This window comes from Staurois parvus, unplaced genomic scaffold, assembly GCF_062004578.1.
Source record: "Staurois parvus isolate SC_StPar_1 unplaced genomic scaffold, SC_StPar_1.0 ptg000126l, whole genome shotgun sequence".
Taxonomy (NCBI): Eukaryota; Metazoa; Chordata; class Amphibia; order Anura; family Ranidae; genus Staurois; species Staurois parvus.
The window spans coordinates 2,630,931-2,646,408 of record NW_028317922.1 but is presented as its reverse complement, the minus strand read 5'-3'; the positions used below and the strand labels follow the sequence as shown (position 1 = coordinate 2,646,408).

The 15,478-nt window shown below is 39.2% G+C and overlaps 1 protein-coding gene across 1 annotated transcript; it reads right to left on the bottom strand.

Moving 5' to 3' along the window:
* Positions 1–6,833: 6,833 nt before the first annotated feature.
* On the bottom strand, positions 6,834–15,108 carry LOC149467014 (putative G protein-coupled receptor 148). The gene is made up of 2 exons (XM_089672385.1): positions 14,979–15,108; positions 6,834–8,068 (listed from the first exon to the last, which is right to left on the bottom strand). The coding sequence occupies exon 2, from the start codon at positions 7,978–7,980 to the stop codon at positions 6,952–6,954; it is 1,029 nt and encodes a 342-aa protein (XP_089528511.1). The 5' UTR covers positions 7,981–8,068; positions 14,979–15,108; the 3' UTR covers positions 6,834–6,951.
* Between the last annotated feature and the right edge of the window lie 370 nt (positions 15,109–15,478).

The window sequence follows — 15,478 nt, the reverse complement described above, 5'->3', positions numbered from 1 at the left end:
ATAGGCAGTACTAATGAGGTGACACGGATAGGCGGCACTGATAGACAGCACTAATGAGGTGTCACGGATAGGCGGCACTAATATGCAGCACTGATAGGCGGCACTGATAGGTGACACTGATTATGGGTACTGATAGACGGCACTGACTGGCATCACTGATGGGCACTGACTGGCGGCACTGACTGGCACAACCCCTGGGCACTGACTGGTGGCACTGACTGGCAGCACTGCTGGGCTGCACTGGTGGGTGGCACTGGTTGGCAGCACTGGTGGGTGGGCACAGGTGGGTGGCACTGGTGGGCACAGGTGGGTGGGCACAGGTGGGTGGCACTGCTGGGCACAGGTAGGTGGCACTGCTGGGCACAGGTAGGTGGCACTGCAGAGTGGCACAGGTGGGTGCACTGCTGGGCACAGGTGGGTGCACTGCTGGGCATGGGTGGGCGGAGCTAGTGGGCGCACTGCTGGGCACAGGTGGGCGGAATTTGCGGGTGGCACTGCTGGGCACCGATCATCAGGGCACTGATCATCAGTGCCCTGATGATCGGTGCCGATCCCCGCTCTGACAACTGCCGGTTCTCGGCAGTACTTTCCTCACGATCTGACAGCGTGAGGAAAGTGCAGCCGAGAACCGGCACTTGCATTTCCCTCTGATCAGCGTGTCATTGGACACCGCTGATCATGTGGTAAAAGGCCGCTGTGATTGGCCTTTTACCACATCACGTGATCAGCTGTGTCCGTAGGACACAGCGATCACGGAGATCGCCGGGTGCGCGCCCCCTGGGGCGCGCAGGAGAGCGCGTTCTGGGAGGACGTCATATGACGTCCACCCAGAACTGGCCGGCCGCAGTGCAGCCGTCATTCGGCTATCTGCGGTCGGCAGCTAGTTAAACATTTTTATGGTAATACACTAGACCTGCGTGCCCTCTGTTTGTTTTTTCCTCATTCGTTATATTTGGATTTCCCTGGTCTATTTGAGGGCAGCAAGGTGTGCATGTTCCAGGACATTCTTAATGTGGTTGTAGCCTGCATCGAGTCCATCCTCAAGCGCAGGAGCATTTGTGTTTGCTAGTTGATGGCAGTGTTTATAGCTTTATAGCTGCATCTATTGTATACTCTGTGTCTTTTTTCTGAATAAAGGTACCTGTTTCCTTTTTAATAGAATAGTTATTTGTGAGCCACCAGGAGTTAACTTACTCTATTATTAGTGTTAATTGTGTGCTTAAGTGAATATTAATTAAATATTGGATCGCCAGGCACTAATTACACCCTCTCTAGGTGTATGAAATTAAACTATGAATTCTTATACTGTACCGCGCTCCAATATTATCAACCTTTTGTGATTAACCTTTTTTGGTTGTGTGAATTTCTTAATATACCACCTATAATCCAATCATTACTTACTTCTATGGTGCTTAAATATACAATTAACATAAATTAATTTATAAATATGAATTAAAAAATTATATGTGATTATAACAAATATTAATAAAAAATTAATGAAAAATTGGAATGTCAATTCTATGTGAATAAAATAATAAAAAATTAATAAAACATTAAAAGAAAAAAAAAAAAAAAAAAAAAGAAGAAGGGAATGTCAATTATTAATTAATAATTGACATTCCCTTCTTCTTTTTTTTTTTTTTTTTTCTTTTAATGTTTTATTAATTTTTTATTATTTTATTCACATAGAATTGACATTCCAATTTTTCATTAATTTTTTATTAATATTTGTTATAATCACATATAATTTTTTAATTCATATTTATAAATTAATTTATGTTAATTGTATATTTAAGCACCATAGAAGTAAGTAATGATTGGATTATAGGTGGTATATTAAGAAATTCACACAACCAAAAAAGGTTAATCACAAAAGGTTGATAATATTGGAGCGCGGTACAGTATAAGAATTACCTGTTTCCTTGTTGCAGAGAAGCAGAAAAGCACATGTGGACTGTGCACTTGATTGTTCTGTAGGGCTATATACAGAATCTCTAACAATCCGTATGTCATTGGGGAATTAGGCTCATGTGATCTACACAAAAAAATTCAAGCCTGCATAAAGTCATACTTTCTTTTTTATCCAAGACCTTCCCTATTCACACCTTATTAATTTGGCAGCAGAAAACAAATGACATGGATAGGTCCATTACAGTTTGAACTGCTCTTACTTACCATCAGCATGACAAGAAGAATCACTTTGGGATGTTTCCCAACAGCTGTGAGTTACTTGTTATGAGACCCTGGTTGTTATGCTTATAATTAGCAGGGAATGGGAAGAGCTTGCCTAAACACCAATATAATGTATTTTACTTTTTTGAGATTACTTTTTGAAAGAATCAATTGGTCTAAAGGTTCATACAAATTGCAATGTACCTAGTGTGGCAGATCTAGGAGGTCCAGGGGCGGACTGACAACGCATGGGCCCCCCAGGCAATAGGGGATCATGGGACCCCTGTGTCTTTGCCTACACTCAAAGCACACCCAAAAAAGCCTAGAAAAGGTACCATGGGAATTTCATGGGGCCCCCTACTGACCCCGGGCCCTTGGGCAGTGCCTGAGTGCTCGAATGGTCAGTCCGCCCCGAGGAGGTCTTTTTAGTTCAGGAATGGGTTTAGAAAATCTTGTGTTTTGTATGCAAATTAAAGAACATACTGTGTGAAATAGCTTTTTGTCATAATAAGTGATACTGAAGGAACTCAGTTTCAATGTAGTTGGTAGCAAACACAACTCATTCAATACAGTGTCAAATGTCAGTATTGACTATTAATACCTGCAAACGTATCCAATCCTCCTAATGAGTAGAATGGGTCATTGGTATCAAACATTATGGAATATTTGGGGGCATTGGGCATTCCCTGTTCTTTGATTGACTATTGACAAATGACATACAGAAAAAATAGCCACTCAGAAGCAGAAAGGAACCCAGAGTATTCCACCAACTGCAACACACTTGATAAAATAAGGACTTTTTCAGATGTTTTTTACATTTCAGTAGTTTAATTTCACATACATGAGAGCAGGGGCGGACTGACAATTTGGAAACTCGGGCACTGCCTGAGGGCCCGGGGTCAGTAGGGGGCCCCATGAGATGCCCCTGGTACCTTTTTTATAGGCTTTTTTGAGTTTGGGCAAGGACACAGGGGCCCCATGATCCCCTATTGCCCGGGGGCCCTATGAGTTGTCAATCCGCCCCTGCATGAGAGGTAACATGAAAAATGGTAAGTAAAGGTTCCATTTTAGACACAAATGTTAGATTGTGGCACATTCTTAAAGATGACCTTGTTATAAGTAAATTCATTGATGACAAAGCACACTTAACATTTCGTAAGAACAGGTCCCTACAAGTTAACCTAGCATCCAGCCATTTTTCTACATTGGGCTGAAGAGACCCATGTTTTTTATTATCCAAAGGTACCTTCAAGTGTGGTACTTGTGACTATTGCCAATATATCAATGAAAGTAGGGAGCTACATCTCCCCAAATCGCATATATTTAAACCAAAACATTTTGTCAATTGTAATACTATAGGTATTGTTTATTTGATGACGTGCAGATGTGGATCATATTACATTGACAAGACGAAATGTAAATTTTGGCAGTGCATAAGAGACCATGCCACAGACATTACTGTTGGTATGGTTAAAAAAACCAATCCCCAAACATTTTGCCTTATTCCTTCAATATCAACCTGACTCTATAAAATTCTCAGGTCTGGCAAGCATTCATCCCCCATCACGTGGAGGTGACTTTGATCGTACTATCTTGCGAGTTGATGCAAGATGGAGCTATCATTTAAAGGCAACCACACCGACAGGGTTGAGTGATACTATCAGTTTTGTTCCATTTCTGTGTCCGGACTAGATAATCCTTTACCCTACATGTTGTCTGTTTCATCTGTTACCATTCTTAAAATTTAGATTTTCTTACTTTGGTATATTATAGATATGTCATATATACATTTTTTTTCTTATTTGATTTACATTGTTGTGGAGATACATTTATTATTTGTTATGCATTTTTTGTAAACCCTGCTCTAGGACTTTAAGATCCAGTTTAGAGTGTCCCTGGATGTGCTGTTGGGCCAAGTTCTCTCCATTCAGTTTTGCCTTATCACTATTGTGTTTCTTCTGGACTAATTTGTTGCTCTGGTTAGTTTGATGGCCACTATTTGTGTCTTGTTTTCTGTTTGCCCATATGGGGGCATTGTGATGGATCATTCCAGGGGCTGCCCTCATGCCATGGAAAAACTTCAAATAAGGAACAGATGTGTCCCCAGAGTGAGGGAGGGCCGCTACCCTACCCATGCAATCAACGCCAGATTCCAAGATGGCGCTGGGAGACTCGGTGCACAACACTGGAAGTTGCTAAAGCACAGCCCAACATCACATCCAGTTTCACCAATATATAGTTATATTGTATGATTGACAATATATATGTTTTGTATATTTTATATTTTTTATGATAACTGGCTCTCTTTATGTCTTACAGACAGGGTCTTTAGGCTGACACGTATGTATATTATTTTTCTGTTGAAGATGTGCTTCTTTTTGCTTTCTTTTTTGTATTTTATATACTTAATTATGTGTATTTTCAAGTAAAAATTCTTGAATCCGAAGAAGTGGGTGTACCAGTGAAACGCATTGACCTACCTCACAAGACGCACTTTATACTCAGGAAAGATGTCTGTATTTATAGATGAATAATTTTATATGTAAACTCAATAAATTCTGTAATTTTATATATCTATCTTTTGTTTGTCTGAACAATTTTGTGAACCTCGGTGGTATACTCAAAGTCCCACTGCCAATTGCCTATTTTTATTTCTTTACATACATGGGATGACTGTAAGCTCTAACGAGCAGGGCCCTCTGTTTCCTCTTGTACCGAATTGTATTGTAACTGTTATGTCTATCTTTTTCTGTAAAGCACTGCACATACTGTTGGCGCTATATAAATCCTGTATATTAATAATGATAATGATACCCTGGGAGTTCTAATTTCATGTTTATTACATACACCACTCCTTACACTATATATTTATATTATTTAGACAAATATAGTTCTATCAGTAGTGTTTTTTTGCACTTAGTTTCTCACTGACCCAGTGCCAGTGCTTCATATGGTATACCGTATATTCTATTATTGTCAGCTGATTTGCAGGAACACGTTTAAAAGATTTGTCCCTAAAATTTAAGTTTACAATGTTTTACTTTAATCAGCTTAACAAGTTCCTGTATTAATAAGGGTTTTTATACATTTTCCAAAAAGATTCACACAACATTTACCGTTTATTCACACAATATTCTATTTAGATTCAAGTAGAAGAAAATGTGAAAATCCTGAATGAAAGTTGTGTGATCTGAGAACATTTATAAATAGACCCCTAAGTATTGAATTTGACTTTAATTTATCCTATTCTATTTGTAGGGTAATATTTAAGTGTTTTTTTGAAATGTAGAAACCCATTTTATTTACATATCTCAAACACAAGGCTCATGGACTGAATCCAGCCCACCAGGTCATTTCATGTGGCCCTTGCACTCTCCTGCAACTGTGGCACTGCCTTCATCTCCGCCCCCACTCTGTCTCTGCAGTCAGCAGCAGAGAGAAGGACAGAACTCCTCCTACAGATCCTGCACCTCTCTGTGCAGCTGCAACACCCCCTCATCTCTGCCTCCCCTGGTCTCAGCATTCAGCAGACTCTTGCAGCTGACTCCAGCTCTCCTCTGGTCCTCCTCCAGACCCTGCACTTTCTGCTTCCCAGCTCCACTCACAGCTTCTTCCCGTAAGCAGCACAAGATAAGGGGATGCACTGTAATGTAAGGGAGGGTGATGGAACTCAACTTCTGATGGTGGAGGGACTCTTGACATCTGATGTAAGGGGGGTTGGGATGCACTAGACATTTAGTCTTACAGATATAACTGGCCCTTTGAGGGCAATGATAATGCTGATGTGTCACGCAACGAAATTGAGCTTGACTAACTGAAGATCTATATAGGGGAATCACGACCTCCGTTCACCTGCTGGTGGGATCAGATTCTGTGGACTGAGTAACTCCCACACTAATAAACTCATTAGAACAGGTGAGTGTTGCCAGTCAGGTTCTACCATTAGCTCTGCATATGAATCTTTACAACTTCTCAGCATTTTTTCTTGATACAGAAATAGAAAGGTGTCCAGCAGTAATCTAGACCAACACTTTTCCCCAGTACGAGGGCACCACTATGGTAACATTGTATCACTCTCATAACATGGCAATATTCTGGCAAAATTTAATTGCTTACGTTTTTTCAAATTCTTATCATTGTGGCTATTTTCACATGGTTCTGTACAGCATATTTAACTCCAGTGTGCCTTTGTTAACATAGGAAAATTATGGCTCTGGTAGTGTAGGCCTGAAGTTACAAACTAAAACATACTATGCTTTCACACACTGTATATCAACACAAGGGAACAAGCATACATTTTTGAGATGAGGATGAACACCGCTCAAATCAGGAATCAGAGAGGAACAGGATGTAGTGAGATGGCCTCAGCTGTCACTCTGGCCACGCCCCCTGACAGGTTTCAACCCGCTCGCAGGGGGGCTTGGTCACAGAGGGGCAGGGCAAAACTGATTCCTGGGGATCGGTTTGAGCAGCGTTCATCCTCATCTACATTGTCAAGTTTCTGGAGTTACTTGGGACACTGCTCCCCTCTTCCTTTCTCTGCTGGCGGGGTGATCTTTGTCTGCTGTCAGCCTAAATTTTTGTCCAAATAATCTAAAGCTTCTTCTGCATAGGAAATTTACTCAATGACATGCCTTACTAAATAACAAGAACTATATACATTATTTTTGTCAAACAAATGATAGTTCATTTTATTGAACAAGAATGCAACAACACATATATTTGAATAAATTACAAATGCTAAAAAATTTCAGTGCTATTGTGAGTTTGTACTGTATATTATCTGCATCCATCTGTACCAGTGAAGCTCACTCTATTCCGAGAAAACCAGAGTTTTAGTGAGCTGGATATCTCACGGTACCTGAGTCCATACAATACAGGTGATAGTGCCCGAGGCATCACCATTATCACACCATTGTTACTGGCAGAAATCCACAACCTAACATCCATTCCAATTACATTGTTTTTAAACATTATGACTTCGGCAGTCAATATAAAAGCAGGTACAATATACAAACACAGCAAAATGGAATGTGTTAGAAGGGTTATTCGAGCTCTCGAGAATCGGCTAACCCATATACCTGTCTGCCGTGTGATTGTGTATAACCTAATGTAAAAGTACGTGATCATAACAGAGCAAATCATCAAGAAAAATATGGCAAAGGAGCAGACTATAGTAACTATGTTATTCCTTTTTTCTTGAGGCCCGTAGTAAAGCAAGAGGCAAACATTTAGACCTTCCTTTTGCTGTCCATTAAATGATTCCGAAAATATAAACACAGATAGGGGGAAAACAACTGAAAAAATCCAAATTGCTGATAATATTTTCCTGGAGCGTTGGACAGACAAGAGAGAATAATAATGAAGAGGGAAACAGATAGCAATGTAGGTGTCGATTACCATAACTGTAAATGTCAAAACACAGCTGGTATAGGCTGAAAATGAGAAGACAATCATGGTAAAGCACAAAAACCAGTGGATGTACCAGCGGATGGCATTACAAGTAGAAATTAGACTATTAAACAGAAGAAAGATGAGGTCTGAGATCATCACATTGGCCAGGAGATTATACCTTGTCTCCTTCCGTAGTTTGTAATTCATTAAGATAGTAAAGAGGATCAGGGGGTTGAATAAAAGAGTAACAATGCTGCAGACCACTACAGGAATTAAAAACATCCGCATGACTAGGATAGACTGTGAAAGGCATTCTGAGTCAACTGTTGTGCCGTTGGTGGCCAGTTCAATAGGTGTCGTGTATGACGAGGGGCTTTCATAATAGGAAGTGCAATTCATGTAATCTACAAGCATCTTTATCTCATCCTCAATAAAAAAGATTATTAGGTTTACATAGGGTCCTCATTGGATGGCTGGAACTGGCATCAGCTGTGATTAATGTCTGTAAAACAAAGCGAGTTCTGATAAGCATTAAACCATGTAATATGCTTTTGCTATATACATAACCAGTAATTCATTTGTTATTAATATTTCAGTGACATTAAAGGATGCTTTCTTGATCATAAAACTACATATGTATCCTTGCATATCAAATAGAGTAAACTCTATGGGAGAAAATCTAAACTTTATTGTAAGTGTATAAGACTGAAATTGCTCAGGCATGTATTAAGAACTTGGTGAACAACTTAAATGAGGAACATTCACAGTTTTGAAAGTGTGTTAATCAACCTCACTGTAGTACTGAAACTATTTCCACTCTTTTAAAGTGGAACTAAAGTCCTCTTTACTCAATTGCCCTTGCTGACACCAACATCTTTGTCCAGTCTTCCTCTAGGTTTGGCATTTTGGTCATCTTAACTGGCCGGTCTGGTGTGATGTAACTCCAGTGCAAACATCCCAGAGTAGGTGCAGTCCAATACCAAGGCATGCCAAGAATATGCACTGAACTTTTCATGTGCAGATGAGTGTATGGTTCAAATAAGTTTGTGTGCAGGAAGGTGAGAAGTTTCTTTTTTCAGAACAGACATAGTTTAACTCTTCTGCAAAAAAACAAAAACATCTACCTGCTAGCATGTTTAGGGTAAATTTCCCCTTCAAATATATGTCTTTATTTGAAAACGTGTTTTATAAATAATAATAATAGTAGTACAAAAAATGCATGTATCCAACTATACAGAGCAATAAAGTAATAATGATATTTGTCCCAAAAAAGGATATGTATAGTGATGTTCTTCAACACTACGGGAATGATTTACTATCAACAAATAAACTGTTCACTTTGCAGGGGATGTTGTGCTTTGGAAGGGGAGTTTTCCCAGAGCTTAGTGAATGAGAATAAGCTCTGATGGCTTCCATCATCCAATGTGCAAGCAAAAATTCTGTATTTTTTATTTCTTTGCATGTGATTGGGTATTATTTGCAAAGTGAAATTTCACCAAACCCACTATGCTCCAGGGAAAACTTCCCTTGAAATATGCAAGTCCCTTGCAAAGTAAACAGCCTATATACCTTTAGTAAATCAACCCCTATATGTCTAGTCAAAACTCTTTATTTTAACTGGATATAATGGGGAAGGATCAAAACCTTTGTTGGTTTTAACTGCTATCTATTGCTTCGTTAGAGACATTTCCCTTACTTACTGTCATGGTGACATTGGCTACAGCAGCTACCGAAATAAGGGAAAATATGAAAAAAAGACACATACAGAAAAAAAAGCAGGGAGGGGTCTAGCCTTCCTCTACTGTACTAAAAACATTTTTACTTCTGCTTGTGTTGCTGTTGATTTTCCCTAAACTTTCTGTCCTGTGAAACCATTGTCACCCAGACAGTAAGTGTAATGGAGTCCCAGATAGCAGTGAAACCTGTGGGAGGTTCTAATCCTTCCCCACTTTAATCCAAACTACAATAAAACATTTTGGATGCACATACACTTTATATTTTAATATATCAATATGCCTCTGCAAATGTATTGGTTTATTACTGATAAGCAGGGTTTTTTTTTCACAGAAAATAGGTGCCAGAACTCAACCGCAACCTTTCAAAACCCTGCCAACCTCCCCAAAACGCATCAAATAGTGGGTATGGTGTCAAATTGCAACAACAGGGGGAGAGTTTTAAAGGGGTAATAAATACGGGGAGTGCATTTCATACAGAGTGCAGAGTTCGGGGGGGTTACACACAGAGTACAGAGTTTAGGGGTGCACTGCACACAGAGTGCATCTTCCACATTTCTTACTTTTGTTGCTGTATTAAGTTGAAGCGCCCAGGTGACTCTAGTACCTCCCTGTACATTTCAGGTGGCTATGCCTCTCTCACTTGCAGGGAGACCATCCAGTGAGAGTATCGGCCCTCACTGCACCCCGAGCATCAGTATCTCTCTTTTCCCCATCCTGCACTCAGTGGGAACTGCTCAGGAAATCAGATCTCTGGGAGCTGCTGGGAGACAACCTGTCGCTTGTAAACACAGAAGCCAGACTTTTGTGTTTACAAGTGATATTGGTGAGTGGGGGAGCAGAGGGCCTGAGCCAGAGATGGTGGAACTGAGTTCCTCCAAGTTCCAGCTGAAAAAAAGCCCTGCAAATAAGGATATATTATTGTGCTATCCTTGGATTGGAGACCACAAACCTGGAGCATATTTTAGACATTCATATTTTTGCTTGTGGAAGACTTCAGTTTGGAAATGCCAGAATGCAGAAGAGACCTCCATGTTATCAGAGTCTCAGCTTTGTTGAGGGATAAGCCCTGGTTCATTTGGTAATACTGAACACACATTTGGTAGTAGGCTAGATAGGTATCTCATGCAACATCAAGTACAGTATATAGAGGATAGTATGCTTTAAATCTGCTATGTCTTCTGAAGATTCAGTGGCTGGGTTAGAAAGCCATTTGTTCCAGATATTATTATGTGGGCGTATTCTGCGATAATAGATCACCTTGTTGCACAGCACTAAATAATTTACCAAAGAAAGCCCAGTGATAGAGAGATTTCCTACAACATCCTGTTTAGTACAAATTTATTAGCAGAAAATGGATTCAGTTATGAAGTGTCTTTTGTGATGGGTTCATAGGTTCTCCTGCACAAAACCCAAATAGGACTGGAGAAAATGATTGTCTGGTGTCAGAGATTTCGTAAGAAAATTCTATCCAATATGGTCAACAGTTGGACATTTCCAAATAAAATGCCAGAAGCTAGATGAGTTGTATTACGCTTTGGACAACTGAATCAGAACGTAGGGAGCTTGAGCCTAAGCTATGTCCTATGGAGGATAAAAAATTGGAATAACTTGTTGTTTGCTGTTGGTGTGACTTACCTTGCTGACTCCATTTTTATATCCAGGTCCTATCCATTTAAATGTGAGACTTTATATTGCTATTTGTTAAACTGTTCGGAAAAGTAGGTATAGTCCTCCCCATATCCCCATTCTAAGTGTGAAATTTCAGTCTTTCATTTATTAATCAATTTAGAAAAAGAAATATATGAGATAGAAGTATAAAGCTGACAACTAACCCTTAGGTTCTGTAGATCTTAAAGTGATACTAAAAGTAAATTTATGTTTTTGGAAAATAAAAAACATGCTATACTTACCTGCAGTGCAGCCTGGATCCTCCTCTTCTCGGGTCCCCTTCCGGCTTTCCTGGCTCCTCCTTTCTGTCAGGTGCCCCCATAGCAAGCAGCTGCTCTGTGTCTCCATTCACACACGGAGCAGTGGTCTGGCCCTGCCCCTCTTTCTCCTCATTGGCTGACTGGCTGTAATCGACAGCAGCAGGAGCCAATGACTCCAGCTTGCTGTCTCAGCCAATAAGGAGGCAGAGACCCGGGACAGCGAGGCTGTTGTGCACATCGATGGATCGAGATGGGGCACATGAAAGTATTGAGGGGCTGGGGGGGGCCTGCTGCACACAGAAGGTTTTTTACCTTCGTGCATTCTATTGAGCCTTTACAACCACTTTAAGACCTGTATAGTATAGTGGATATTCAAGGGGGGAAGTCAAATGAAAACTAGGTAATAAGACAATGTCATGGCTTTAGATATCTGAAGAAGAAGTGGGCATTAGAGAGAATTTGTTTACTAGATTTTTAACCACCTGCTCTCCAGGACAATTGTTTTTTTATCACACACGTTAAATCAACATTTTTGTTTTAAAATTGCTTGAAACCCCCACACATTATATATGTTGCCCTGGAAAATGGTGTCTGTGGGGGACTATCTGCAGTTTGCACTTAAACATTGGGGTTTTGGTTTTTGATTCTGAACTTGGTCCAATACAGGTCCCCACATACATATGTGTTTTTCAGGTTATAGTTCAGGCCAATTTGTAATTGCTAGAGAAATGAGACAGGGCTGCCCTCTCTCTCCACTTTTGTTTGCTTTAGTGATAGAACCACTTGCTCAAGTAATCCTCTTACACATGGATGGTAAAGGGATTGAGGTGGTGGGCTTCCTTCACAAAGTTTGCTTGTTTGTCAGTAATATAATTGTCCTCTTGACCAACTCTTTCAATTTCTAATTTATTTTCATTATTGGCTTGCTGTGGCCGACTCTCTGGGCTCTATATTAATGAGACCAGATCTAAGCACCTGAATCTAAAGGTCTACCCACAGAAACAGTGCATGCACTTCAGCAGTCTTCCTTTTTCCTGGACCCACTTTGCATTATGCCTTAGACATTCACCTGATGTTATCCTTCAACATTTTTCTGGGCAAATTACCTGAAACTGTTTACTTATTTGAAATCCCTACTTTGTCCTGGGTAAACCAAAATATTTCATGGTTTGTTTGGAAGGATACTTTTCCTATGGTAGCTAAGATGGTTTTGTATAGATCCAAAAAAAATGGAGGTCTGGGCCTCCCCCTCTTATGGAAGTATTATCAAGCAGACCAGCTTACGCAATTGGTACCATGGCAATCACCTAAATTAGTCTCCTTGTAGCTCTCCTTGAAAGCATATCTTTGTGGCCCCGTCTTAAGTAATTTCTTGTGGCTATCTTGTAAAGAAAGAGTGCCCTTGATGTGCCCTATTACCAAACACTCTTTTAAACTCTGGGATAGTTTAAAAAATATACATAATCTGATCTTATCACACACTCCTCTGCTTTTGATATTGACTAGTCCTACAATTCCACCAGGCTTGGTTTCTCTACAAACCTTCAACTATTGGTTTTGTTGTGGCTTATACCTGATTACTAATTTTTTTGACTGTTTTGGCCATTTTTCAATTCAAAACTCTCATGATAGATATGCACTCAAAGCCAAGGACATTTTCCAATTATTACAAAGTAAACACTCTTAGAGCTGTGAACTTGTGATAAAACTGACCTCTCTTCTTTCACAGCCATTGAGGGAGCAATCTTAAATAGACCAAGGGGCCCAGGTGCTATTATGTTGGTATACTCTCCCCTGTCTACATTGACACTGGGCAGCCCTACATGCCATGTCAAATGCCATATTTGAAAACATGCTTCCCCTCCACCCTATTTTTTTAATTGTCTCTGTTTATCTTGGTTATCTGTTAGGTTTTTACTGCTGCCTGTGTCCAGGCTGGGGAGCTTCACCCTTTCTATTTGTGCTAGTTAACACTGGGAATGAAACTGTTGGAAAATCCAAAAGTGTAGTTTTGTTATAGAAATAGATGGTGAAGGAAAATTTTCCTTTGCAGACCCGTGTTCCAGTTATAGCTGTCTCAGAGTAGATTTCCCCTCACTTTGGAGAGACTTCTTACTTTCTGTTCTGTCTTTGGGACAAGTAAGGAAGGAAAATGTCACTGATAGACAGGGGTTATAACAATTTCCTTCCTGATAAAAAGGTTTGGCTTTACACACAATTGAAATTGAATACTTAATGATTCTTTGGAGAATGTACAGTACAAATGTTCTGCCTGTTTAACCAGTTCCCCGCCACCCTATAGCAGAACTACTGCTAAAAGGCGGCAGGGCTGTGAAAAATCACGTATATATTTTGCATTTCAGATTTTGCATTTCTGAATAGGGGGCGCGCTTGCACATGCTGCCCTACCTGCGCCACCATTGGCGGTTACAGCAGTCGATCACTGGGTCAGGAAAGGGGTAAATCATCTGATGGGCAAGTGGTTAAATAAAAATTGAGTGTTTCCATACATTTTTATTATTATACTCTTAAGGTAAATATACTAATCTCTATTTATAGAACTAATAAAAAACCTTTTAATTAGTACCGTAAGTATGACATGAATAGCATAGGGTGATGGTAATTACCCTATATAACGTAATGCTATGAAACAGAAAGGTACAGGAGATAGATACTGTTTCTTATTTCTTCCAGCAGTGGTTTTAGTGTATTTTGAAATTTGATTTTTAAGGCCAGCTCTCACCTTTTGTGCCTCCATCCTTTGTCTGGTATTGCTACAATTACTAGAAGATTAGTAATGAATAAGTAATGAATAAGGTGTGAATTAAAAGTCATTGAGCATTTCTGGTCTTTATTATAAGTGACAATATACTCTTCCACAATCGAACCTGCTTAGAGAAGCTATAAATTAAAAGAGGTGGAGCTTAAAGAGCGATTACTTAGGTATGGGGGAACAGGTTTTTTTTATTGCTATAGAAGAAAGTGCTGAATATTGCCTATCCAAAAAGCCTTGAAGTACTCATAATTTATACATGTACGCTGTATATAAAAATACAATGTCTACTTTCCCTACCTTACTGCATTAGTTACTTTAGGCACACTATACATATATAGTACCAGCATATAATGCAGCACTATATTACTTAGTTATTTTAATTGTTATTTTATTAACATTTTCAGGATAATTATCCACATTTTTACATAACTAATAATTCTAGCATATTTACATTTTTAAAGTTGAAGAGTACAGGCCTAACATGTTAGTAAATAATGCCCAAAGTACGTTTCTATGACACCAAGTCCAAAGACCATATCTGCTTGTTCAAGTAGAGCAAAAGAGTGGATTAAGTTTAAGCTTAGATAAGATAAATATAGGCTGAATGCAGCAATAGCTCCCATTGGTACAGCAATAACTCCTATTGACTCAAACATCCATAAAATGATTTCATATAGTTTAGCTGAGTTTTTGGACTTTCCACCCTGACATAACAGCAATTACACATTAAGAGGATTGCTCCAAAATCATAAATATTACTCTTCTTCACCAGTCCAGCACCAATCTCCTGTTCAGTAGTATAAACAAACATTCAAACCTACATTCCTATCTTTCAATTCAAATTTTTGATTCAATTTTTTAATATGAAGCCCCAGATTATATTTGCATGTCATAAAATTTGCAATTAAAATATGCTTATTCACTATATAAAAGTATTGTAAACAGCTGATATGTAAAAAAATTCTTACTTACTGAAGAGTTTTCATTATATATCCTTTTAAATTTGTAAAGGCTCAGAAAACATAAAATGTCTAGAGCTCCTTAATCTCATTCTTCAGGCACTGGCCTTAGCTGGAGGACTCTATGGGAAAATGCTTTTCCCCTGCCTTTCAATATGTAATGAAATGGTTATCAGCAGATAACGTGTTGTTGACTCATTTAGCTGACTAATATAGTTATTGCTGGGATCCATGCAGCACTGCTGGGACATTGTCCCTGGTTACCTGCCATTCATTAAGTTCTGCTCAGCACAAGTGGTCTGCACACTGCATGTAAGCACACAGAGAAAGGATCTGATTTACAGTTTTAAAACAGAGATTTTTTTTATTGTGCTTTAAATACCTGTTAACCTACACAAATTTCATAATATTATTTAGACATTTTACACATTCAAAGCCCCATCTCCACAAATTATTGTATTTATTTTACCTTATTTAAAAATGTATATTTTTTTAATTCAATTATATACATTT

What these genes read in the sequence shown, in the direction of transcription:
- LOC149467014 (XM_089672385.1), bottom strand. Translation starts at nt 7,980, where the DNA reads ATGCTTGTAGATTACATGAATTGCACTTCCTATTATGAAAGCCCCTCG.